The 27,500-nt window shown below is 41.8% G+C and overlaps 1 protein-coding gene across 1 annotated transcript in view; it reads left to right on the top strand.

Annotated features, from left to right (window-relative positions):
• The window catches only part of LOC137977834 (uncharacterized), a 96,736-nt gene that overhangs the window by 51,791 nt on the left and 17,445 nt on the right, over window positions 1–27,500 (top strand). The window contains exons 33-50 of the mRNA XM_068825173.1: window positions 679–745; window positions 988–1,043; window positions 1,513–1,587; window positions 1,725–1,809; window positions 2,188–2,250; window positions 2,334–2,472; window positions 9,445–9,509; window positions 10,242–10,355; window positions 10,646–10,698; window positions 10,886–10,984; window positions 17,618–17,707; window positions 19,009–19,413; window positions 19,542–19,605; window positions 19,757–19,852; window positions 19,936–20,073; window positions 20,369–20,476; window positions 20,690–20,760; window positions 21,114–21,177. Of these exons, the coding sequence (XP_068681274.1) occupies window positions 679–745; window positions 988–1,043; window positions 1,513–1,587; window positions 1,725–1,809; window positions 2,188–2,250; window positions 2,334–2,472; window positions 9,445–9,509; window positions 10,242–10,355; window positions 10,646–10,698; window positions 10,886–10,984; window positions 17,618–17,707; window positions 19,009–19,413; window positions 19,542–19,605; window positions 19,757–19,852; window positions 19,936–20,073; window positions 20,369–20,476; window positions 20,690–20,760; window positions 21,114–21,177 (1,852 nt within the window). The remainder of the gene's footprint in view (window positions 1–678; window positions 746–987; window positions 1,044–1,512; window positions 1,588–1,724; window positions 1,810–2,187; window positions 2,251–2,333; window positions 2,473–9,444; window positions 9,510–10,241; window positions 10,356–10,645; window positions 10,699–10,885; window positions 10,985–17,617; window positions 17,708–19,008; window positions 19,414–19,541; window positions 19,606–19,756; window positions 19,853–19,935; window positions 20,074–20,368; window positions 20,477–20,689; window positions 20,761–21,113; window positions 21,178–27,500) is intronic.

Raw genomic sequence — 27,500 nt, 5'->3', positions numbered from 1 at the left:
CATGCCCAAAAAGGGGGCGAAACATTGTAAATGTAAAGGCTTTGTTTATAGTGGAATTGCATTTAGCTATTAAGCTAGTTCACAGGCACTCCACCTTTAATTAATAATCTGAAAGAAACAATTCAAACTTAACAGAAACGTGATTAAGAACCCCAACTGGCAGGAGGCAACCAGTTGGGCATTTACAAAGCGTGGTAGATTTGAATCCGGGACAACAAATCCAGACCAGAGATTAGAACGGGATTTGAACCCGGGGCAGCCGCATGCAAACCCAACGCCCACGCCGTCTCCTACTTCGTTGTAGACTCGGTTTTGTAGTTCTCACCTGATAACCCGTTTTACATGAGTGAGTCCTTGATCAAAACTATTCAGTACTGTCAGAAACCCATAAGGGTTGAAACGTGTAACGGCCCCTTGTGTGCAGGGAAACAAGCCTCTGGATATTCAATTTGCTAAGTACCATATTTGGAACAAAGAGAGCGAGGGTTTCATTCATTCATTCAACCAATCAGTTCGCACTGAATATTCGGAAGTTGTGAACGCGCGTTACACGTTTCAACCCTTATGAGTTTCTGGTACTGTTGGATCAACATTTTAACATAACTTTTCTTGTGACTGCGTTTATGTCAAGTTTATTGTACCAACTTATTGTACCAAATTTTTCAATTCATTTCTCAGAAAGCTTGTCACGGACTTCTGTGAGAACCTTCATAAAAGAGTTTCCCAATATTCGTTGCAATCCCAGGTACGTGGATAGTTTTTGATGGTTAGCACCGCTATATTAGCGCCGCTATAATAATGATTAATATATTTGAATCCCTCAGTTCTATACCTTCATTTTTTTCCTCTGAGACACGAAGTTCTTCAACCTGTATTCAATCCCGCAAAATTTCACTCTCTGTTACTCACACCACAGTGCACCCATAGTGTTCATCTGTTTTGACATACAGTTGCGTTTAGTTGCACTACTTTTGTTTTCATTTTCAGATAATTGCTTACTTTGCCAGCTTGGTGAATCTGATGGCCGATTTCCCAACTACTAGGTAAAGATGTTTCATTTATTAGCATGCTTTTCTTGTCTGCAAACTTCATAACCTCCATATCATATTCAATTTGTAACAGATAATTTGGGAAGTCCTGCCCTGTATTGTAAATTTCTCCAATCCCTTAGTTGAGTTTTGAGGGACAAGTTATTTTGATGATGAACTGACTCGGCGAACTGTTCTTTGGACTGCCGGTGTGATTCGTTTCTTTAGTTCAGTGGGTAGTTGTTACATCTTTATCCATGGATACCCGGTATCTATCGGATAGTATTTTCTTTTTGGATTAGCAAAGCGCATCTTTTTAGTAAGAGCTGTGTGGGCAAATCAACAAACATGTCCAAAACAGGCATGTTATGTTTCCGCACGCCACCTGAGCAGCATAACCTGACTTTTTAAAAAACGTTTTAATTAAAAACCTTGTATGTTGTACCTTAAAGAGGAAAATTTTCTGTGAATTCCGTAATCCTAGAGATTCCCATTTTGTCATCGGCGAAGAGGATGAGAAGAAAAATGAAGAAGACGACAAAATCACTTCCGATCCCAAGTACGTTATTTGTTGCTCGTGTCCTCTTGCAGGGATGGTTGATTTGAAATTTCTCTATGATCCTACGGATACTTCTTGTTTGTTTTGACAATGTTTTACAACTTGGCTCCATGCTCTCCTCTTTATTTCCTGTGTAGGCAATTCACTCCTAGGCCTCGAAGGCTTCTGTCCGCTGATGGCAGAAGCTTGTTGAATCTTTGGTTCATTCCACATTATACCGAGGTATGTACATCAACAAAATGGCTGTAGAATTCTGGACAGTTCGTGCCCGCCATAGATATTCTTAAGGCGCATTTTGACCACTAAATTAAAGGTGGGCAGACATAAGAAGTCATGTTGTAGGGACATGGTGCATCGACATTCCCCCTCGTGTGAACTGATACTTTTATAACTGGGCAACACCAATTTGGGGGTTATTTTGTCCCTGCGACGTGTCCCATGAAGTTCAGCTTGTTGAACTTCATGGGACACATCGCGGGGACAAAATCACACTTTGTTATGAAAAGTTAATAAAAACTGAGTCCAACTTGTTTCACGTAAAATCAGTCCAAAACCTTTCTTGGTGCCACCTAAAGTAATCCGTATAAAATTTACCTTTAGATTTTAAAAATGTACCCACATCTTAAAGGAGACGACAGGAATTCAGCTCTCAGAGTTACATTGGTGAGGCTATTTCTTTTCATTGATTTATGTTCTGCTCACTGTGAACTGTTCTTTAATATAGATTTTATTTACTTCTTGAGCAGCAGTTGATTTCTTCGCTACATGACATCTGCCAGTATCTGTGTGCGCATGCTCGTCTTGGTAGTTCTCATGCCCGGTTGGGATCGCAGAAGCTGGAATTTTCAGGCGTAACAGCTGATTGGGGAGGCACTGAGGGAATTGGTAAGCTTACAACAGCAGAAGTCACGATAGCTTGGGCCAACGGTGCCAGCTATATTCATGGGAACCTTTGCTGAAGTCATTGTTTACGTTTTGTTTCATTAACATACGAGTCTGCGCACAGAAGGCATCACGCTATTTAGTTGAACTTAGTTCAATCTCCAATTTTAAGCCTTGTAGCTTTGATAACAAGCCAGTTATTACAATGTCACCATCAAAAATTGATGCATTCTTGGGTGGCAAAAACGCTAATGATAAATACATTGAAGAGTAGACGCCAGATCGTTTTCTTGAAGTGTAATAAGTAAAGTTCAAGTTTATTATCAAGTCAATATCAAATTAATACAAAACAACGCTAGCCAGCAAATAGCTAAAGCTAATCTAGGCGGGTAGCGAGTAGGACTGTTGGAGGAGACAAAAAGAGGAATGGCATGTGACCTATAAGGTGAAAAATATATGAGGCGAAGGGCACGCTTTTGTGAGACCAAAATTTGATTAATGTAAGTTTGTGAAGCTTGGCCCCACACCAGAATGCCGTAGGATATATAAGGAAATATCAAAAATCGATAAATTGTTAGCAGTACGCTTGTAGTTACATAATATCTTAGTCTGGCAATAATGCCAATCGTTTTGCTTATTTTTGAAGTAATGTGTCCGATATGGTATTTCCAGCTGAGATTTCAATCAATTAGTACACCTAAATATTTGATACGACTTTTGTTCAAAAGGCAAAAAAGTTTTGGAATCATTATCAAATATTGAAAGTTGACATATAAAAGAAACAGTAGCGGTCCTAAGACAGAACCTTGTGGAACACCACAATTTTTCGGTTGTTTTTGGGAGATATCAGGTCCAATTTGAGTTGATTGAATACGTTGGACAGATAAAAACGGAACCAATCGCTCACGATGCCTCTTATACCGTAATGATATAGTTTTTGTAGCACAATTTCGTAGTCAACTGTGTCAAACGCTTTTTTAAAATCAATGAATATACCACACGTATATATCCCTTGATCATGGTCCGTTCATCGTCTCTCTCGGAAATCGTATTGTGAATGGTAAAGAATATTACGTTCCTCCAGAAAAGACTTCAGTTGACGGTAGATAAGTTTTTCAATGATTCTGTTTAAAACGGAAAGAACCGAGATGGTCTGTAGTTATTTGGATCAGTAACATCCTCATTTTTTTAGATTGGTATGACTTTAGCATGTTTTCATCTAGACGGAAAAACTCCACTCGTAATTGAATCATTTATAATTTTGCACAAGGGCTTCGATATAGTTTTGCTTGCGCATTTCAACATTCGAGTTGGACAAGAGAACAACCGGTATGCCTTGTTGTGAGGCGTCGAAAGAATTTGTAATTCAACTTCAGAAGAAGTTACTGGTTGTAAGGCAAAAGATCCTAAACTGCTTGGTTTGGGCAAATAATTGGAGAAATGTTTGTGCGACAGTGGGATCTCAGAAGCCAGCCAGCCAGGTATTAATATGTTAATTAATCGTAAAAGAAAAGTGAAAATTCAATGACAGCTTTGAAGCGCCCTGGAAATAGGGGAGTCCTCTTTATATTATTTGAGTTAGTCATGAAGTAATCATGGTTGTGTAGCTTCTTACTTAACCTAGATAAAGTTAACATTTTATTTCTGTAAATTTTGTATTTGAACTTGTTACGGGAGAAGAAAAGATCATGATTTTTCTTAATTGAAACCCTAAGGCCTCTTGTTATCCAGGGTTTATTAAGTTGTTTGGCTTTACCTTTGGAAACTGTTTTGATCGGCGCATGTTTATTTACAATCCTGTTTAGTTTGTTATTAAAGTAGAGAAGGATTTGTTGACATCATTACTACTCTCTGAAACTGTAGGCCCCCAATTTAGCATTAACAAATTTTTCTTCTGAGAGATTTGAGTAGTCGCAAGTTACAAATTTTCGTGGCTTTATTTTCCCTCCTAATGGGCACACACAAAATTGTGAGACGTGGTCAGTTATGTCAGAAACAATGTTGCCGCTTAAAATATGCGCATCATAGTTGTTTACAAAGATATTATCAATAAGTGTTGCCGAAGTGCTGTGAACCCTTGTGGGCTTATCTATTGTTGGAGCGAAACAAAGGCTTTGAAGAGTATGCAAAAAAACTTTGAGCATATTTTGAGTTTGAGTTTCTTAGCGGAGGAGGTTTATGTTGGCATCAGTCATTATATAAATCGGTTTACCTAGAGTTGAAAGCCTCTCAAGAGTTTCATCAAAATCATTTAAGAATTTATCAGGACAATTGCGTTGTCTATAAATTACTCCACAAATGATATCTTTTTTTTGTTGGCAAAATTAATAGTGATCCACAGAGCCTGAAATGCTTGATTACTGGTTCTTTCAATAACTGTATACTTAAGATCATTGTCAATATACATTCCCACATCTCCAGCAGAGAGAAGGGTAGGTACGTATTCAAAATTATAATTAGGTATTGAGGGAACGAAATCAAGAGGGATATTACAATTTGTAATTTTTGCTTCTGTCACCCCAATGACGTTAAAGTGTAACTGAAGTTTGTCCAGTAAATGGACTTTGAAATTATCGATATTTAGACGCAAACTTCTTACATTATTGTGCAGTAAAGAAAAAGATGAGTTTTTGGATAACGTGGATTTTTGTTCTGACAAAGTCTGACTAAAACTATTGGTTGAATAATATTTACACTGGATAGGTTGAGAAATATATATGTAATATGTACATACAGTTAATTATCTGATCTTTCCAGTTCCTTCAGATATTATTGCTTCGGTAACGTCGACATTAAACTCCTGCCTGGGCGCTCTTGAACCTCTTATGCATAGCACAGCTGATCTTAGTACGTTAAAGGAGAGTTTGGCTCTAAGTCAGCCAATCACAGTGCTATAGCTCATGTGCTTCTTCTCAGAGACTTTGTGCGCGAGTTCAGCTATGAAGCGCTCAGCCTCCCTTCCACTTCCACCATAGGGTGTAAACTCGAGGGGGCTGAAGGAGCCATGCTCAACCTCAATGATGCGCTGATTGTATTGCCTCTTTTTCTCATTCTCGTTGAAACTGGATGCGGTTTCAAGTCTTTTGTTTAGGTGGCTCTTTGCAAATGGGTTAAAAACCCTTACATAAAAAAATGCACGTTGCCCCCTTTGCAAAAACCCTCGCGCACTAACATTCGATCAGACGGGCTTCATCTGATGAGTTGGTACTGCTACTTAGAATTTCTCCGGTTAGGGTCTGCAGATGTGGTTCGACTTCGACATCATGGCATACATCCTGGAGCAGCGATGGAAAGAAATCTCGTACTTCGTCATGCCTATGGACAAACTCACCTTTCATACACGACATCGCATGATCGATGTCGAATCTCTCTCCACATGGACATACAGACGGGAGGTACTTCAATGTCCAACGGTACCTTAAACTTAGTGAATCGTAGAATTCCTTCTTGTTTAGATTGTAGTTTTCTGACTTCAGTGGTAGTGCAGTTAACCAACTAGACGCGCCTTTCAGCGTGGCTAGGTCATTTGCCCTCAGTTGTTTAGGGCTCATCTTCGCACTAAGTTGCTCTAGGATGGCTTCATTGTGTTGCTCCCTTGCCTTTACGATGTCTCGTTTTGAGTGCTTGAGTAGTTCGTTGTCCACCTGTGCTGTGCTATCCTGATTGTTGATTTGCTCTATCAGCTGTTCTGTGGCTGCTCTGGATCTGGAAAACTCGGAGTTCGCAGTAGTAGACAAGATGGGAATGGCGAAGCCGCCCTTCTTTGCAGGTAATGAGAGCAGGAGTCGTTCGTCAGCAGAGCATATATGACCAACTGTTATTGCTGAGATAAACATTTGATTCACAAATGCGTCTCGTTGTACTAGGTGTTGCTTGATGTTGGGCACTGTTCTAACATAGTAGGTCAGTTTGTGTTTGAACCCGCTCACAAACGCATTGTATGCTGCTTGTGGTTCTGTCTTTGCTATCTTCGACAGTACTTTCAGCTGTTCGCACCACGAGCTGACTAACTCCTCAGCGTACTTGCCACTGCCTCTCTCGCTCCCAGTAAAACCACCAAGATATTTTTCTTCCTTCTGGTGTTATGTTTATGTTGGTTCCCTCAAATACCTCTCGTGCACATACGTCGGTGTGTTGCTTAAAACCTAGCCATGACTTTGCTGCGTTTCGATTATATCCTAGCTTGGGACCGTAGAGCACTATGTTGTCCCACCAGCGTCACAGAGAAATCAGGTGCCCAGCACCCCCCAAATCATTTGCAAAGGCTACATGCTTCATTGATACATCGGTTTCGGTTGCACGACGTTTTATCAGTTCTAAAAGGGGAGTTATGCCAAGAGCCATAATGGGATATATGGCTCTTGGTTATGCCTATTGCATAAACTGGCATTGCAAGGGGATCACCCTATGAAGTCTCTTCTGATGATGAGGTTTCAGTTCCGCCGAGCGCAAAAAAAAGAGAGGGTACACTGTAACAGTTCCTAATATAAATGGCCATTGGTGGGCATAAGCCCTAAGATTGTGACCAGCTGCTCCAAAGTTCTTAGACACCAGGATTCGTCTCCACCCATCTGCGTCTAGACCCGAGGGCCCACTAGAACCCTTTGTCTGTAATGCTGAATTTGCTATGGTAGATCCTGTAATGCTTTCAAACATCACAGGATCAACAAATGGTGGTTGGCCATCCATTACAAAAAGGGTCATCTTCCCTTGCCTCTGGGTGTTTCTGTATCAGCTCATCTATTATGCTTTGGGACAGAGGGAGAACCCCTTTGCAAATCTGTTGGTCTAACAGCTTCATAGCTGCATTTATCTTCCCTTCAAGCTCAAGCTTAGCAATTGTTTTGGATAATCTTTGTTCGTTCATTCCCTTGGGATTTGTAGGCAATTTGGCCTGGATTGTACTGCATGACCTCCCCTAATAATGCATCCAGATCACCCTGATCCCACTTTTGGGGGCGTCTTGACAAACACTGGGAGTGTTCCTTTGATGTTGACTTGAAGGTTGCCTTCTGAAGATGTAGAGCGGGCATTTTCGTGATAACTTTCAGAGCCATGTCCTTGTAATCGGTTGCATCGAGGTTCCAAAACTCTATCCACTTTGTTGTTTCGGAGACAAATTTCTTACAACCGCTCCACTGGGCAATTTAAAAAAGGTTTCGCCTCCAATAAACAATTTTCTCGTATATGTTATCGATCACTTGATGGATATTGTCTTTTGGTTGTGTTGGAATTGGTCGATTCCCTGTGTCATTATTGCTACTATCTTGGGGTTGTTCACGCTCTAACATCCCCTGTGGTACCGACTCCGCGTTTGAATGTCTCCTTCTACAGCTGCTCAGATGGATATTCCTACCATGACCGGTGGAGAACGTTCGTAAACAAAGGTTGCATTGAGCACCGGGCAATTGTCGAATTTGAGTACCCACTCGATCGAGTTGATCCCGCTTCATTTTCTCTTCAATATAGAAACTAAATACGGCAAAAAAGCTAATTCTCTAGGTCAGAACATTCAAAGCCACTCAGAAGTGCAATAAATGATGCATCTCGATGCTTATTCCGAACCGAAAAGCACTTAGTTTCTAGACCGAGTAAATCGATATCCAGCCGCCATCTTGGTCGAAGAAGTTGAAGATCATTGAGACACGATCAACCGTACCACTCTTGATTCAGCAGAAACTGAATTCGTGCTGCGCTTTAAAAGACTTCGCGGCGTTAAAGAGCTCCTGGGTCTTAGGAGTTAAGTGATCTACAATCATCATTTTACATTTGCAAAACGTGAAGTTTCCGGAAGACCAACATCTTGGGGAGCTACTTGAGAAACTTCGGTCTGTTCATAATTTCTTCTCGAGCTAGCCGCCTAATGAATTTACAGATGATAGGTTTCGGCCTACTTGAAGCATTTCGTGGCTTTACTCGGTGTGCTATGTCGATGTCATGGATGGAGATGTTAGCGCCCATTTTATTGAACATCTTCACACACAAGAACTTCCCGCCACATGAACTGCTTTACACAACAGGGACCAAGTTTGCCTTTAAATTTAAACCGACCACTTAATTAAAAACTGGCTACGCAGTACGCATTTATGCGAATAAAAGTACTCTGAATCACCTCATTTACTCTTTTTTCAACTCTGACTTTAAGTGTTGCCTTTCAGTTCTGAAGTGGGAAATTCGTCGACTATAGTGAGATCGCTGTCCTTTTGGAGGCTATGTTTGACGCATAGGTAGCACGAGCAAAATCAAATATTACAAGTAGATTGATTCTAATCGAAGAAACTATCGATAACGCAAATTAATTATAATTAGATCTAATTACTTAACTTGGTGAAAAGCACAAGCAAAATCGAACATTTCAAGTGGTATTTTTTCAAGAGAGATAATAGACAGACGAAATTTGTTGGAATGATCACAACGACTGGGGGTCGAACTCGAAATGTGTGGGGCGAACTTCAAGGGGTCGACCTCGCTGGAGGCGAAACTTTCTGGTACCGCTGGAATATCGCATTCTGGAATATCGCATTCAAATTTTCAGAGATAGTTAATCATGCATAGATTTTGCACGGCTAACCTCTCATTCAGTGTGAGGCTGGACGTGCAAAGACAAAGTCTTTATTCCCCACGGACTCCAAAATGGCCGCTGAATGATAAAGGTGAATACACTTTCAATATTCAGTACTTTTTTCTTGGCTGGCTGACTAGAAAACGATAGCCTTGTGTTTAGGGTTAGCGATTTTCTTTTTTTTGCGAAAGCAACGATCACAAACAAACATTGGAGGATTTATGTTTTCAGGTGATGATGCAGTTTGACTCTGGCTCTTGGTGTGAATCCGCCGCCAGTGTTAAGAGTCTAATTGCGGCATTAGTTCTTTCATCGAAGTGCGGGGAGGGGAGGGGGGGGCGAAGAAGAAGTAAATTGCCATCCACTTGCGAATTGAAGAGGTTATTTGTTGTTTATAATTTTATTAATTATAGGTGCAGAACTGCGAGAGATTCAGAGGCAAATCAACCACTTGGAAAATCCAGTTGATCCACACGAGGTATTTGAAATTAGAGTGGTAAGGAAAAATCTGATTTCTGACGTTTGACTGTGACATGGAAAGGAATTAGTCAGAACTGGCATTGCTGCAACCTTGTCCCCAGCAGGGTCTCTCTTCTTCCCTTCGTTGGAGCGGGAGAGAGACCCTGGGGACTAGGTTGGCATTGCTGATTTTTTACTCATGGGAAAGAGGTTGGTGTGGCATTATGGCATGTTCAGGAGCATTTAAAACATTTCTCAGGAAATTAAGGTCGTTTTACGCAGGTCAGTCTTTGTACGATCACTTTTATGTTACTTTAACTTTCTCTCCACTGTTGCTCTCTAATTGTAATTTTCAATTCATTGAAAGTATAATCGTTCTGCCCTTGATGTTGGACGTATGCTGCGTGTTAGATGAGAAATACTTTGCAACATTTCAGTGGCTACTCAGTGTGAAGGTGGTTTTCAATTAGTCATATCTGGCGTACCGAGTGGTTGTTTTCGTGAAGCCGTGATTGTCTTATAAGCCTATTAGGACATACTTTACATCGCAAGACCGACTGTCTCATTTGTAATGGATCTTTCATGTACATGCACTTAGAATGGAATCATTAACCAAATGCTTGCATATATGCTGGCCTCATCCCCAGTCATCTCACCTTTGTCTTACGGACGGATCGTTTACATCAGTGTGAATTTTTTATTACCCTGACATCTTGCGCTCCTGTTTAGTAGTGAATCTATATTATTGTAGGTTGCGGACTTTCTGACCAAACGCCGTGATAACATGTTTCTGGAGTTCGACATATCCATCAGTCATTCAGTTAGGGATACGTTCCTGTCTACCGGCAATGAAGCTGCGTATAAGGTTCGTAAAGCTACAAGACTCTCAAATGTATTCCCGTTTTCTGTGATGATGTAAGCCTGGGGATTACGTTGATTAGTCACGTTGTGGTACAAATCTGCTTTAATACTGAACTGGATGATCTTCCTTTAATTGATGTCAACGGTCGTTCTTCTCCATATGCACTGCATCGTCAGTGCGGAGTTCAACGGGTTCTGCAGATTGATGAAAGTATGAATTGCATAAAATTGCTCTCTGATTGTTCAAATGCATGAATTCTCCGTAACTTATTTTGTTTTGCTGTTGTTTCAAAGAGCATCACTCAAAATATGCAGTTTGCTCTAAAGAACCTCAGCAATCTCCCGAGGTATGTTGTCATTTTCACTGATTTGTGGTTTGCGGGTTTACATAAGTCAGAGAACTGACAGATCTTTTGAAAGGGATCTTAAAATTTACTTCTTTTGGTCATGATCATTATTATCGTTTGTGTGGGAGCATACGTACCTAACAGCAGCCTTATTGTATCTTTTGTATCCTCTCTCCTTTCGTTTCAGACCCTCCATCTATGGTGCTTTCCTGTCTGTTCCTGAACCTTTGGAGGCGAGTGATGAAGTCACCAAGAGCCTCTTTCCCTGGAGATCCTTTTTGGACAGGTGAGAAATTGGTCCACAGGCGCCCCAAGCTCAGTGTGAGGAAAGTGAACAAAAATATAAGGATTTGTGTGGGAATCCCGATAAACGACCTGAGAAGATAATTACATGAAAACACTCTCAATAAAAAAGCGTAAACGTATTGTCATTGTGGGTCGCTTCCTTCCTTTGTGTTTTTTCCGGTTCGACAGGAATTGAGCCATTGTCAGTTCCTCTGAATTCTCAGGAGCCCACCAAATGGAGTCAAATATTCCTGGATAAAATGTTCCCACGGTTACAATTCTACCGTGGAATTCATGGGCAAATGCTTTTCTTTCATTTCAATCCGGTAGCCGCGCAATCGAAGCCCTGTGCGCGACGTCAAGGGGCTGTTAGTAGGGAGCTTACGCAACGAGGACGACGACGGCTACGAGGACTTCATTTAAAAATACGAGTTCGCGTTATTCATATCACTACAAAACTATTTCATGTCGTTTCGCGTTAAAAATGTGTAGTAACTGTTGAGGAATTAAACTGGTATGAGTGAGTTGGAAGCGTAGAGATACAACTGAAAATTCATCGTCATGTGCTAACGTCCTCCACAGAACCTTGAATTTGGTCATTTCACGTCGTCATTTAGGAGATGACGGCAAAGAAATGTACCAAAATGTAAAACGCACGTGCAGAGCCATTGTTTTTGCTCACTAAAGCTATTGTTTTGTAGCGTCGTCGTTGCCGTCGGCGTCGTCGTTTTGTAAGCTCCCTAGTGTCCCAAACGAAACGATAAAACGATGGAAAAGATCCTTGGACACTTTGAACACCACACGGCGACCGTTGAGTTCGGGTTGGTAACGTCGTCAGGGACAACAAACAAAGACTCAACAACAACAACAACAAAAGGTTTATGTGTACTGGAAAGTTAACTAGCTAAATAACAATATGTGAATTAAAAATACAAACAGTAGTAGCTGGTCTCCCAAAATAACTAAAAAGCTAAACAAGTTGGGTAACCACCATTTATTATTTGTGAATAAGTTTACAGTCAGGCAAGAGGCATTGCTGTATTTAACTGAATTATTTACATTGACACACCTAATCAAGGGAGAAGATTACAAAACCGAATTCAACGGTCGCTGTGTGGTGTTCAAAGTGTCCGAGGATCTTTCCATCATTTTATCCTTTCGTTTGGGACACTAAACAGCCGTCTGATGTCGCTGGCAGGGCTTTGATTGCGCAGCTACCGGATTGACATGAAAGAAAAATATTTCCCCTTGAATTCTACGGCGGAATTGTAATGGAGGGAAAATTTTATCCAGGAATATTTGACTCCATTTGGTTGGCTCCTGAGAATTCAGTGTTCAGCCTTGGTTTTTGTTATAACCGTTGACAACCGAGGAACTTATAATGGCTCAATTCGCGTCAAATCTGGAAAAGACCACACTGGAAAGAAGCGACCCACAATGGCAATGAGGTTGGGCTTTTTAATTGAAAATTTTATCGTAAAATTATCCTCTCAGGTCGTTTGTTGGGATTCCCATACAAATCCTTGTCTTTGCTGGCTTTCCTCACACTGAGCTTGGGGCACCTGTGATCGATCTGGCCCCAGTTCATCAAAGGCCGGATAACTTTATCCAGTGGATGATAAGTCATTTTTAGATGTTAATGCTGGTAAGCAAATACTGGGCAGCGCCTGGGAGGAGAGCGTGACTTCCCATCACGTGACTACCTTATTTGGCTATTTCATTCATCCCGCCATGCGAGCCTTCTCAGTTTGACATTTCCAAAGCTCAACTAGTTCTGTTTTTTCCGTTGAGCAATTTAATCTTTGCTGGGGAATTTGCTGACCTCACAAACGCGGCTTTTTACGCCCCTTGCTATCTCAAACCTTTTATTTATTACTGGAACTCAGGAACAGTTTATTGAATGGCTTCACACCGTTGTTCCTTCCGCACCATCTTGTAGCTCGCGTACACCAAGCGTCCATCTGACCAGCAGAGAAACGTTCACGCTCCACCGTGAACCCCCTTTACTTCAAGTGCCTCTGCTGAGGAAGTTTGATCCTATATAGACCCACCAGCAATTGTCACCATCCCTGACGATGCGCTGCTTGAAACAGCGGTCAAAACGGTCAAATTTTATTCCAAGATGGCGTCCAAGCAAGAAGAGCTTCACACACAGACACGTCCCCAACCACGTTAGCCACTCTTATTTCCATCATCGTGGACGAAAATCGAGGAATCTACCGCCAAATCAGTTCCTGCTCCAACCTCAATAGCCTCCGCCTCAATCTGTGCAACCTCGACAAACTCCCGCCATTTGCTACTCACCGACGACTTCGACTTCATCGCCAGCCTTCTCAACCATCCCAGTGCCAGCAACAACATTCCTTCCCCATTTTTCAAGGACAGTCGCCGTTATCAGCACATGTTCCAACCAAAGTTAAACGCGCAACATTAAAGGGTGAGTATGTTGAGTTTGTCGCGGTGCTTCCAGAAAACTCGCGCCTTTCAGATAACGACCTTCCCGGGCTTTCCATTTCCTTTATCGGTAAACCACAAAGAGTTTCCCCCTCCTCTCGGAGAAAGTAAGCCCAGCTCGATTCTTGTCGGCATTTTCTGTATGGTTTTCTCATGGGTGGATCCAGGATTTTTCATGAGTGATTTGCACCAACTAAACTAGAGGGGTTTCGGGGCATGCTCCCCCAAGAAAATTTGAAATTTGGTGCTCTCCGAATGCCATTTTCCCGCACCATCATAACAGTGGCCTCGACAGTCATCCATAGATAGTCCTAAATCAGCTATATTATATCTTTGAAAGCTGCTCCTGTCATTCCATCCTCACAAAGGTAGAATCCCACAAACCCTTCTCTGACTGTTTTGGTTGAATCAAGAAATCTGATCACCACTGAAAGATTTTCTTTGTTTGATACGTCAGCTGCTCCGTCAGACCTAATAGAAAAATAATTGCTCTCCCTGATTTCCTGCGACAAATTATTCACTATGATAGCACCCACAGTCGTAATCATCTTGTTTTGATGGGTTTAAGAAATATGTCGCATTTCTGGGTGCAGTTTTTTTCAAGTGACGTTGCAGTGTTTGATCACCGCTGTCAATTCGAAATTCTAATAGTGCCTGAAAGTTTCCAGAAAGACTGGCATTTTGTGGATCATCATCTCGTGGACCTCTGAGGGCTATGTTGTCTCTTTCGCAAAAAATTATTGTCTTGAACAGGGATTTCAGAATTACGCGATTTGTTTTGATTTGTTGTTGAAGTAAGCTGTTTATCTGTCGATCAATTGGGAGCGATTAACTTGTACATTTTGACCTGCTTTATGGATACCAGAAAGCAACGACCGCATGGTCTTGTGTATGCGTCTAGCATTATCTTTTCACTTTCAAAAGCGCACATTTTGGAGAGAAAAGGTATCCGACCTCGAATGTACATGTAATAATGAAATCTATCTGCCCCCCTAGTTTGTCGAAAATTTCAGCTACGGAAACACTAGTCACACCCTGTCGAACACAATCCTCCATAGTGGTACATTCCTCACACCAGTCCTTGAATCTCTTTACTGAGTCGTTTTTCCCCCTGCAATACATATTTTACGAGAAACAACGGCTTGTGAGGTTATGGAGGTTGTTAACGGAAAAACTCCTTCATTTCTATTTCAAAACAGTCTCAGGATAAAAAGTAAGACACCTCTTGGCAAACAGATCTGACCTTAACAATGGTGACCAGTTGTGAAATTCTGGTCGCCAGTACTCAATTTTTTAGTCGCATTAGCAACCAGGAAGGCGCAATTTCAGACCCCGTAACCTGCCTCCAGAATAATCCCCATTCACCCCTGAGGGAGCTCCAGGGAATGGCCCGAAAAAACCACTACTACCTCTACACAGCACTTCCCGTTGGCCTACGGAGTGCCCCTTCATTTTTAATCAGCTTTCCATATCCCCCTCCCTGTTCGACCTGCTCACAAGTTCACCCTGATCCCTTTTGTTACTCATCTGTGCAATACAGGCTCCTACGGCGCGATTATGTTTATCTGGCAGCACTTGACAACCTTCACATTGAGTCTGGCTGTCTCCTGGACATTCTGGCTATGCCAGTCCTTCACAAAAGTTTGAGGGGGATCAACCTTTCCCATGGGAATGCAAGAAGGCTTGCCACCTGATCACCTCATCAGTTCTCCATAGCATCTAAGTATACTAAGTTACAACCTTTTAAGTCTACCAAATGTTGACTCCTTTATGTTATGGGCTGCATTTACCCTTTCATTTTTTGGCTTCTTAAGAAGCAGCGAATTTACCTGCAATGGCAATTTCGACCCTCAGTCCCACCTTGCTAGAACAGACATTTCTTTTCATCCCAACATCCTTCACCCTACTTCATTTGACACTGCAATTTAAAAGTCCAAAACTGACCCTTTCTGGGAGACAGCCAGGCTCAGTTTTGCAAGGTCAAACTCAGACCTTTATGCATCGTCTGCCCTGCAAGATTATATGCTCAAAACTGCAACTCAAGACCCTGGCCAGCTACTCTTCAGCTTCTCCTGTGGACCATATCTCACCCAGACCTCACACACCAACAACTTATGGTCTCTCTTAAACCTCTGTGACAATGACAGCTCCTCCTCTGCCTCTCACAGCTTTAGTATTGGTGCTGCTCCAACCGGCAGAATCACTGGCATTTTCAACTGGCTCTTCAAATTCTGGGTCGCTGGAATCCTAACACATACCAAGCTTACATCAGGACTCCAAAGGAAACAATATGTCAGGTTCCTCAGTCATTGGCCTCTTGCTCCTCCTGCTAACAACCCCCTGGAATCCTTGAAAGCACTTGAGTATCTCATTGAAACTTGGATTTTTCTAACAATCAGTAATGATCTATGACAGTTCCTTGGATAACTTAATTCATATTTTCCTGTATCGTCCTGAACCTATAGTGTTTTCACCTATGGGTACAGCAATCACGTTGGCATCCCCCTGGAAGCCTGCTGTGTGCATTTGCTTTCCCCCCCCCCCCCCCCACCCTCATTTCTCCTCGATACGATTGCCTTTCATCCCCTTTTCAGCCACATGCCAGCCATCTCATGGGTGAAAGCACTATCCTAAGCTTAATGCCATGTTTCTCCTTTAAAACAAAAAAGGAAAAAGGCCCATTCGGCACTTGAGGGCTTTCTGTGACATTCTCTTTCCTTGGGCTTTCTGCCCTCTCAAGTTCATGTAGTACTATTGGAAATGACTATTTTGACGGAAATGTTTTGCATGAGGGTCCTATCCCCTCCAGCCAAATGTGTTGTGCGAGGGTCCTATCCCCTCCAGCTGAATGTTTTGTGTGAGGGTCCTATCCCCTCCAGTCTAATGTTTTGTGCGAGGGTCCTATCCCCTCCAGTCGAATGTTTTTTGCGAGGGTCCTATCCCCTCCAGTCAAATGTTTAGTGCGAGGGTCCTATCCCCTCCAGTCAAATTTTTTGTGCGAGGGTCCTATCCCTTCCATTCAAATGTCTAGTGTGAGGGTCCTATCCCCTCCAGTTAATTGTTTTGTGTGAGGGTCCTATCCCCTCCAGTCTCTACGCGATGCCCATTGGCTTTGGTTTTGTTTTTTTTTTTACGCTCATGTCGTACTTTCGACCCCTATCTCCACTCGTCGGTTCTCTACTTTCACCTTTGGGGCAGGCAAAGTTTGCTTTTCGCTATTGCAACTCCGTGGAGATGGGGTCATTTTTTCTCCCTGTCAAATTGGGAGCAAAACCACTAAATGGGCTTCGCACAGGGCACTCCTCGTTTATCTCGGCGTTTTGGGCGGGGAATTGCTGCCTGCGGCACCCCTTCAGCCCTGTGCTGAAGCCCCGTTAGGGAGGGGGATATTGTTACTCTGCTGGACTGGGTTAACTTGGCCCCAGGACATTATGCCAGCAACTATGCCCGCCTTGCAATACAGGCATGAGGCACCCCCTCGGCTAGTTGCCGAGGCCCCTCATCCGGTGGTCCATACCGGCGGTGGGTTTTATCCGCGTCTTGCCAGTACATTCCCTGCCCCTCGTTTACGCCCAAGTTGTGTGTATTGTCTTTTATTGCGCACCAAAGCATTAAATGATATTTTAGAATAAAACAAGGTCTTTATAGAGAGTAAAATATTCCTCGCGTTAAACGTTGGCCAGGATTTTCGTACATGCCTTTACTTAGATTTACTTATAGTGTGCGTATTCACAGTTACTGGGACAAATACTGAAATCTTTGCTTTGATTGAAACTGTCATACTGTGCCTCGGCTCATCCATCAGATAAAGTTATCCGTCCCTAGAGCAACCTGGTCGCCGGGAGATTTCCCAAACTTACATGTTTCATTTGCATCAAGTGAGATATAAGCAAAACTTAGAAGCGTGGCACTGCGTGATAAGAAGCATGCATCATGATTGCTGAAAATGAAAGGTTAGGGTTAGGGTTAGGGTTAGTTAGGGTTAAGGTTAGGGTTAGGTTAGTCACAAATTTAAGTAAGAGATTCGGTGATTTTGAATAATCCGATGTGCCAGAAGGAATCTCAAAAAGCAAACTGTAATATGTTTGGTTGCTGTTTTATTCTTAGTTTCTTGTGTCCATATTCAGTTGTCTAGCAAAATCTGCGCTTGATGATGTTGTTTTTGTTGTTGTTGTTACAGATACGGACCTTTTCCCATGATGTACTGGCCGTGGGATCTCATTGGTGAGAACATGCAGCTGTGCCTAGCTGGCTTGCGTGACGTTGATCGGTCAGTTGAGTCGAGCTTTACAATCTTAATAGTAAGATAATCAGTTCATTAGCACTCTTTGTATTTATAAAATTAAAATTACAAAGGTTAGTGTTGGAAGGGTGTGATGGCTAACAATGTAGGAATTTTTTAACCATTTCCTTACGTTTCGTAGAATTCCCCTCGCACCGAGCCCGAGAGTTCAGCACAAGGGGAATATATCACATATCCCCGAGAGACACGTCAATAAAAAGCTTATTTGTCAGTTGGTGAAGTTTTCTACCATAAAATAATATATAAATTCTCTCGAGGATTAATATGCACATGTGTTGGATTAGTATACACATTTGTAGGATTAGTATGCACTAAGTTCTTGGAAGCAATGAGCGACTCCGAAGAAGAATTGTTTTTAACCCAAAGCAGCTTTTCCCGCTCTTTGGAAGCTCGTTTTCGGCAGCTGGATTTCCTTTGTGAATGGGACAACTTAGACTTCCAACCAGGATGCTCAAACTTAACTTGTTTGTTTCTTCTTTAGAGTTTACAAGTAGGGGGAGACTAAGTCGAGGGGAATATGTTCGGGGGATTATGTTGAGGGGAATATGTTCCATTGTTTTGCTATTGTTTCAACCCCGCACTCCCCTGTTACAATCAAAGTCGCCACCAACTTTTCAAACAGTGAATAATAATCAGGGATCATGTAATATATTCCCCTGTACAGAACAAAGGAAACCGAGCCAAGTGACAAATAAGCGTAAATGTCCCTTTCAATTACGGGCAAAACATTCAAGGAACGTAGATGGATTATTTCAACTACAGAAAGCCTAACCCCGGAGTACCAGTCATGACCAAGGTGGGTGTTAACCTGGATGGCAAGCGTGGTGTATACCATCTCTCCGAACAACTGGAGTGGATTAAGTAGTGTTAACTTTAATTTCCTGGCGCCAATCCACAAAGCTACTTTGCATAGAGATGCAAAATTGCAACAAGTAAGCAACACCAAACTCCTTATTTTCGTGCCTGTTTTAATTTTTTTTAAGCTAGAGTTTTAATGTAAAGTTCCTATCCGTTGTAAAAAGTTCCGCGAGCCTTACTACCGTTCGGACCTGACTACAGCATTATCTCAGATAGTTTGTTCTCAAACAGGTCTATAAATGATTACCGGCTACAGCCTGTCGGGTTGAACTTCAAACTTGCGTTTCGTCCGCGGAAAAGAAGCGATAGTCTTAGTTCCTTTGGGTTACTGAAACATTGTTTTGATCTTCGATCGCGACGTTAAATTAAATTTTCATGAAGGCTTACCTGTTGGTATTCCCGCACCACAGGCATGTTGTGAATGGTGAAATTCTCGGCGTCTCTTTGCTTTTGGAAGATGTTCTCCAAAATGGCCTCACCGACATCTTTACGCAGCAGCCAGATGAACCAGTAATCGTCGGATCACGCTCTCGACCAGGTACGAGCATGTCCAGAAGACCCTCGAGCCGTCATGGAGAAAAGTCCGACAGTATAGAAGACGATGAATTTGAAACTGCTGTTCCCGTGGAGACTCGGCCTTTTGCTGATATTCCCAAGGGACCTGTTTCACTCGGCATCAACCCCCAAGCGGCAGTGAAATTAATCAATCTGTTTTTGTTGGTGTGTTCAAGACTGGAGCTACTTAAAACTGACTGGGGCTGCAGAAAGCTGGGAGTAAATGAGATATCCACATCTAGGCTTTATAGAACGTTTTGGTGAGTATGGCTTACTTAAAATAAAGGTCAGGGAAGTTTCAAAAGCAAAACAGTCGTAAACAGCATTGACTAAACGTTTATAACATGTTTAGAATTTTCTCTAATAATCCTTGTTTTCTGTGTCGCAGCAAGATTTACAAGATTGAAATTCTGCAACCAGTTTATCAACAAGTTGCAGTTAAACTGGGCCTGGTACGTATACTATACTCAGATCTTGAGCTTCATCTTGAGCTCACTACTGAACATTATGTTCAGATCCATAACACTTGCAGTCTAATCGTACGGCGTGGTTATGTGGTCCTTGTTAATTTATACTGACTATTTTTCACACTCTTGGTAACAGGGTCAAGAGTATGCGGCGCTTGGTGCCCTGGTGAGTGATGACGAGCGTCTCTCCTCTCCTCCTGGGTCTACAGAAATGGAACTCAAAGTCAAACAGGTTCATTTGTTGCTGCCTTTGTAACGGTCCAACAGAACATTGTCCTAATTTTGATTGTAATGAAACTCTTGCTATGTTTGCAGGTTATTCGATTGTTAGAGAACTTAGAGTGCACTATGATTTATGATGTCATAAAAAGAATATCCCGTGAGCACACTCTGGTGGTGTCTGAGCGAGGAAGGGATGACGCAACTCTGCCAACTGATTTGTGGAAAAAACCGGTTAGTACTGATTGAGAGGTACGATTAACAAAACGGCTAGCTTACATTTTCACATTGCTAAAAAAGAGAGAAAAAGGGGCGTCGACCTGCAACCATTGTTTGCCGATTCTAAAACGCAAATTCAGACTCATATTGATATGGGAGGTAACAAAGTGTGAGTAACCCCCCCCCCCCCCCTCCCGGCCAGTGTTATTTTTTTGTGCCTTTGGCCATTTCTAGGTTTATAGCCAGACGTCTGTAGTTACGCGTAACGTCTTCTCCAAACGTGACCTCGATGTCCACTCTATTTTTTCAGGCCATGAAAGAGAACTGCACCATTTCTAAGCCTCATTTGGTTGAGAATTTTCTTCAATATCTGATGTCAGAGCACACGGAGAAAGACGATAGATTGACGTTTACCAAGGTATAGCGCTTCACTTAAATAGTTTAATTTGTGTTGTAGTTTAATTTGCTTGTAGCTGTTACTTGGATGGATGGATGGCCTTTCTTTAACACGATAAAAATTAAAGCTACGTAGCTTTAATGTCTTTCTGAGCTTGAGCGTATCTATATGGTTACAATCATTTCACATTGAGGTTTTCTGTTTTTCATTTATTCGTTTTGTTATTGCTTTCAGGAGCATTTGGACAATTGTCTGGTAAAACTTGCTTCAGAAACAATGTTAAGAGAGAGAAATTGTTTCGAGAGGTAAACATCCTGCAATCCAACCACAAGGAGCCCTTTTTCGTTTTAGATTTCCTAGTAATGGTAAAGTGACCTGTGGTTTTGGGTTTAATTGTTGTTACGAACAGAAAGACAGAGAAACTACGGTAGTTTGAAATTCTGGAGTGCACAGTCAAACCAAGTAAAATTTAAGGCAAGTTTAGCATAGAGTACAGTAAGTTTTTAGTATTAAAATAATCTAAAAAATGAGGAAGGAAAGTGTAAAGTCGCGTAGAAGGCAGGTCACAAGAAAAATACGTAATTTGGGTTAAACCATTGGGTTAACAATCCGTTGCAATTATTTACTTATCAGTTTTCTGTTATTCAATGTTTTTAAGCTACGCGATGTACTACGAGAACCTGTTACGTCATCAGCATCAATTGTTGTACATTAAAGAGCAGGTATGACTTTGAAATGTGTAATGTGTTTGGGTGCGTGACTCATAAAAAAATAAAAAATAATAATAATAATAATTAAAAATAATAATAATAAAATAATAATAATAAGCGAACAAGCCACCTCGGATTTGCATATGGCGAACGAAAACAACCATCTCGAGGGACCTCAATTTTTAGAGGAAACAAACCTTGACGCACGTGAAATCCTGGAAGGCGCGATACCGATTTTCGCTTCAGTTATTTCAAATACCGGTGATTTTAGTAGCCGAGATATTGACACGAGAGTGAAACAAAGGCCAACGCAATCAGACATCAACACCATCAACACGGTCATCAATGAGCTCAGGAGGCGTGAAGAAGGACATACTTTAGACCCTATTCGCAATCCCTTTGAGTACTTATGGCTGGCTAATTGCATCCTATATTCTGTTGTGGTCGCTTTTTTGATACACAAAGGATGGAAGAAAGAACCCGGGACCACGGAACGGAGGAAAAGGAAAACTCCTAGTGAAAGGATTAAGGAAGCGTTTGTAAAACAAGCTACCGAGATTAGGAAAAAAATCTCCATTGCAGTAGCGGAGCTGGATAGGATAAAGGGAAATAAAAAGATCACAAAGAAGGGAAAAAAGAACAGATCAATGCTCGAGAAGGAGTGTGGAAAGTTGTCAGCGGCGAGCATTGTCACATACATCGAGAGAAAAAAGTCAGACCTCCGTAAAGCGAAAAGAGCGTTTATGCGAAAGAAAAAGCAGGAGGAGGCAAGAGATTTGAACACCCGTTTCCATGCTGACCCTGGTGGTGTCTTTGCACAATTTAGCAGAATGGTTGAGCAAGACGCCGACAACAACAAGCCCAATTATAAAACAACTAAGCAAACGAGTAAGGATGACGAAATGGTTTTTGAAAGTATTCAAGACGCCTGTAGTTACTGGAAACATCTTTGGGAGACGAGTGGCTCCACTGCGAATACTAAACCTGGGTGGTTAGTGGAAGTGAGAAGAGCGTTTGAAAAGCTAGTCCCAGTCCCTCGGCAAGACAGTTTCCAACTTAACCAGACGAAGTGTGCAGACGCGATCAAGAAAAAACGCAACTGGAGTGCCCCGGGCCCCGATAGAATTGCAAACTACTGGTGGAAAAGGGCTGTCACTTTACATGAAGGGACTGCGGCTAGCTTCAAGACCATCTTAACGGGCGAAGTCGGATATCCCAGCTGGTTCACAGGAGGGAGAACCAATTTGATCCCTAAGCCGGGCGAACTCTCCAGTCAGAACCAGAGGCCTATAACCTGTTTGAACACGCAGTATAAGTGGTTTACCACCTGCTTATTGTCACCAATGGACGAACATCTGGAGACACACAACCTGTTAGAAGAAGAGCAAAGGGGAGCCAGGACCAAGTGCAGTGGGACCTTGGACAACTTAATGATTGACAGAATGGTTTGTCGAGATAGTCGAAATGGAAGCAGGAACCTAAGCATGGCTTGGATCGACGTGCGAAAGGCGTTCGATTCTGTAAGCCATGCTTGGTTGCAAGAAATGATGACGATGCACAAATTCCCCTTATGGATGTGCAGAACAGTGGCGAGTCTGTGTGAAAGCTGGAATACGAAGATCACGGCCAGAACAAAGGAAGGGTATGAAACCTCTGACGTCATAAGGTTCAACAAAGGCCTTCCACAGGGCGACGCTTTATGTCCGAGGTTGTTCACTTTATGCCTTAACCCAATATCTTGGAAGTTGAAAGCATCGGAAGGATACAAGCTGTCAAGACCACTGAGTGGCAAGATTACGCACTTGCTATACATAGATGATATGAAGATATATGCAGCGTCGAAGGATAAACTTGAGAGAGTAATGAAGTCAGTTAAGGAAGCCATGGCAGATGTCGGTTTGGAGTGGAACGAGAAGAAGTGTTCTACAGCTCATGTAAGGAGAGGTTCATTGGACAGCAGTTTGGGAGGCACTGCCATCGGAGAAAGGCAGGTCATACAAAATCTGAAGAAGGGAGAAACTTACAAGTTTTTGGGAGTTTTAGAAAATTCTAAGCAAGAGGACAGCTCTGTTCTGTGGGGAGCTTCAAAGGTTTGCTTGCAGAGACTGTCAATTATATGGTCGAGCCCCCTATCGGACTTCCACAAAGTCTTAGCATCTAATCAATACGCACTACCAGTTGTCACCTACCCTATGTGGACACTAACATGGCCGCTCGCAGATCTACAACAACTCGATCGCGAAGCTCGCAAGATCATCAAAGAGAATGGAGGCTACCATCCACTCGGTTCAACCGAGTTGCTATACCTACCAAGGAAGTGTGGAGGCCGGGGACTAAAGTCATTTGAGAGCCTGTATAAGCAGACCAAAGTCAAGACCACAATGAAGCTGTACGCAAACGAAGATCGAACGATGAGTTTAGTGCGCGAGTTTGAAGAGAAGTGCGAACGAGCAGGAAGAAGATCACTCGTAAAGGATGCCAAGAAATTTGCTTTGGAAATGGACATTACTCTGGACCTTTCATACCCAGATCCCAAAGCGTTGCAAACTGACTCAGGTGAGGAAGCACATGTTAAAGGAGTAGGGAGAACATTACGAGCGAGAGAAGAAGAGAGAAGCATGAGGGAAGTAAGAGAGCAGAGGTGGCAAGGAAAGCTGTTCGGAGAAAGATGGGATGATAACAAAGTTATTGACTGCTTCACTTGGCTTAGTAAGTGAAAGTCTGCACCTGTGCATACTGTTGCTGGAATCTATGAGTTATACCAGCAATTACTGCCCACTAAGCTGTACCACCAGAGCAAGACGAAGACGCTGACCACCTCGGATACCACGTGTCGTATGTGTGGAAAAGGGCCTGAATCTATGACCCACGTGATTAGCGGATGTGGTACCTTGGCACAGACAAAGTACATGCAGAGACACAATGCAGCCTTGAAAATCCTTTTCTTCGAGTTCCTGAAAGACTTAGATCTTATCCAGTGTATCCCCCCTTGGTACTCTCCAGTCTCACCTAAACCCGAGTACAAGAATGACCGAGCGTGCGCGTACTGGGATGTCCCAGTATTTGCTGAAAATACGGAAGTCAGGGCTAACAGAATCGATGCGAGAATTGTGGACAGAAAGGAGAAGAAGGTGATCCTTATTGAGATGAGCTGCCCTTGGGTTTCCAACAGAGAACAGAAGGAAAAGGAGAAAACTGACAAGTATGCGCCGTTGAGATGGGAGATGCGCCAACAGTTCCCCGGCCACACTATCACACAGTTTAATGTGATAGTTGATGTACTAGGAGGCTACTCTATGGAGACGGCGGAGAAAGTTAGGAAGTTTTTAGGTTTGGATAGAGGGAACCAGGTTTTGTTTAATATGCAGAAGGCAGTTTTATCGTACACCCTAAACATAGCAAGGTCATTCAAGGTTTCGACGAGTTATTAAGGAATATAAACTCTTGTTCCTTTCTCAAATGTTGGTTCGTTAGTTATTACCAATTGGTTTGTAAATAGGTTTAACAGTAGGGATTGTTACACAATAGTGCCTTTTCCTACTTATATTTGTAAGCATACTTACGTACTACATACTGCATAATAATAATAATAATAATAAGCATTTATGTAGCGCTAAATCGACTAATTCTTCATAGCGCTTTACAATATCTACTGTATAGTTAAAATATTACAAATTTATAAAAAAAGAAATCGATTAATTTTTAAAAAGAAAATTTTAACTACGATTTACTAAAAGCAATTGAAAACAAGTAAGTCTTTAATGTCCTTTTTAAAAATAGTTAAAGTGTCTGATGATCTAATTGATAAGGGTAGTTCATTTCATAGTTTTGGATCAGCAGCCCAAAAAGCTCTGTCTCCATACGTCTTCAGAGATGTCTTTGAGATGCTCAAGAGTCTTTGTGAAGAAGAGCGTAGTGAACGAGAATCAGCAGGAGCTAAACCATTCAGACCTTTGTAGACTAACAGAAGTACTTTGAAAATGATTCTATATTTAACTGGTAACCAGTGAAGTTTACTTTGAACGGGAGTGATATGATCAGTTTTCTTTGTAAAAGTAACAATTCTTTCAGCGGCATTCTGTACAGTTTGTAACTTGTTAGTCATATAGGTTGGAAGTCCATAAAGCAGAGAATTGCATTTGTCCAATTTGGAGGAAATGTAGGCATGAATCAAAATTTCGGCAGTGTCCTGGCTCAGGTATCTTCTGATTTTACGTATGCTCCCTAGATGGTAGTATGAGGCTTGACAGACTTTTTTCACGTGTATATGCATCATTGCATGTTGATCAGAGTAGACTCCCAGATTTCTTGTTGACTCCTCGGACTGATCATTTCATCGCCAACTTGAAGATAACTTAAAACAGGAGATTGACGATATCTGGAACTAATGAGTAACAGTTCAGTCTTATCTTAATTTAGCTTCAGACCATTCAAAATGTGTTTAACACATACTTCTAATTTATTCTTAACCAAATAGAGGTCTTGTTGTGACTGAGAAGGGAAAGAGACATCAATTTCTGTGTCATCTGCATATAAGTGATATTGTAAATCGTGCGACTTGGTTATATCAGCGATTGATTCTGTATATAGAACATACAAGAGTAGCCTTACTACCGAACCCTGCGGTACACCACGCGATCCCTAAGATACGATTCAATCCAAGCAATCACTTGACCTTTTACACCAGATCTTAGTGCAAGTCTTGACAACAGGATGGAGTGATCAACTGTGCCAAAGGCTCCTGATAGGTCTAACAAGAGCAGTACTATAGAATAATTGATATCAACAGCGCGTAGGATATCGCTCTGAACCTTAACCAGAGCAGTTTCTGTTGAATGGAAGACAATACGCGGATTGAAATATCTCATCCATATGGTAGTTCACTATGCAGTTGGTGAGTTGAACGGCCACAGCCTCAGGCTTCTCGATGATCTTGGAGAAAAGGCTTAGATTTGATACTGGTCGAAAATTAGAGAGCTGATTGTGGTCAGCATCAGGCTTCTTTAAGCGACGAAACACAGCAGCAGTCTTAAGCGATGTTACCATAGTAGCTGAAGATAGTGACATGTTGACAATCTTTGTTATAGTTGGAAGTAACACTTTAAAGCAACCCTTAAAGACTGTAGATTGAATAGGATCTAAACAGCATGACTTAGTGGAAGGTTTACCACAACAATCTGATCTTCCGTAACTTCTTCAAAAACACGGGAAGTATTTGAGCTTTCAGTAGAAGGATCCAGAGTAAGATTTTCACTGATCTCATCTTTTTTGCTGGAGAGGGACTGATGGATCTTCTCAACCTTTTCCGTTAAATAGTCAGCAAATGAGTTGGCCAATGTTGTGTTGTTGTGAGAGGCAGGGTATCTCCTAACTGATGGCTTCTGTAAAAAGGAAAGGGAAGGAAAGGAACTTTATTTAAGTGTCTAATCTTCTAGCGCTGTAGAGCACTAATCGGGAACACTGTAAATTTAAATTAACAAGTTAACGCAAATCAAATCAAATTATGGTTTTTGAGGAGAGGGGAAAACCGGAGTACCCGGAGAAAAACCTCTCGTTGCAGAGTAGAGAACCAACAAACTCAACCCACATATGACGCCCAGTCTGGGAATCGAACCACTGCGCCATCCCTGCACCCCCTGTAAAAGTTTATTTGCAGTATTAAATAATACCCTCTGATCCGATGAATGCTGTTTGATAATTTGTGTATAGTGTTCAGACTTTAGAGAACCAATGAGATGGATAACCAAACCACACTGGTTGACGTAATGTTGACGATCAGATTGTGATCTTGTTGAACGCCACTTACGTTCAAGATTCCTTCTTATTCTCTTATGTTCAGTCACTTCCGATGTACCATGGGGCCATTGGTCTAATTGTCATCCAACGGTTTTTTTGCGGAGCAAGTTTATCAATTAAGGAGCGTAATGTACTATCATTTATCAACAAGTGAACTCAGATCTGTAGATTGTACATCATCAAAACAGTTGAAAATGTCATTGCTAAAAGTCCAGGATCCCTGATGCTACACGATTTGAGTATTGTGTCGTTCGATTTCGTTATGTCTAGATCAAGGGTGTGGTCATGTATGTGTGTATTCTCCACGATGTGTTGTTTCAAGCCAAAGGAATCTAATATGTCAATGAATTGTCGAGCATGTTTATTTTCTAAATCCTCAACATGAAGATTTAAATCTTGAACTTGTTCTAAGAGTGTTGAAAAATCTTGAAAAAAGCTTGAATAAGATGAGTCCGGTGGTCGGTAGATAATCAAAAACCTAATACACTTTAGGGATCTGAAGCGTATATCCATTACTTCAAAGGACTGAAAATCATGCA

This window comes from Montipora foliosa, chromosome 11 (genome assembly GCF_036669935.1).
Source record: "Montipora foliosa isolate CH-2021 chromosome 11, ASM3666993v2, whole genome shotgun sequence".
Classification (NCBI taxonomy): Eukaryota; Metazoa; Cnidaria; class Anthozoa; order Scleractinia; family Acroporidae; genus Montipora; species Montipora foliosa.
The sequence above is the reverse complement of the archived record's forward strand: the minus strand, read 5'-3'. Positions and strand labels throughout refer to the sequence as shown.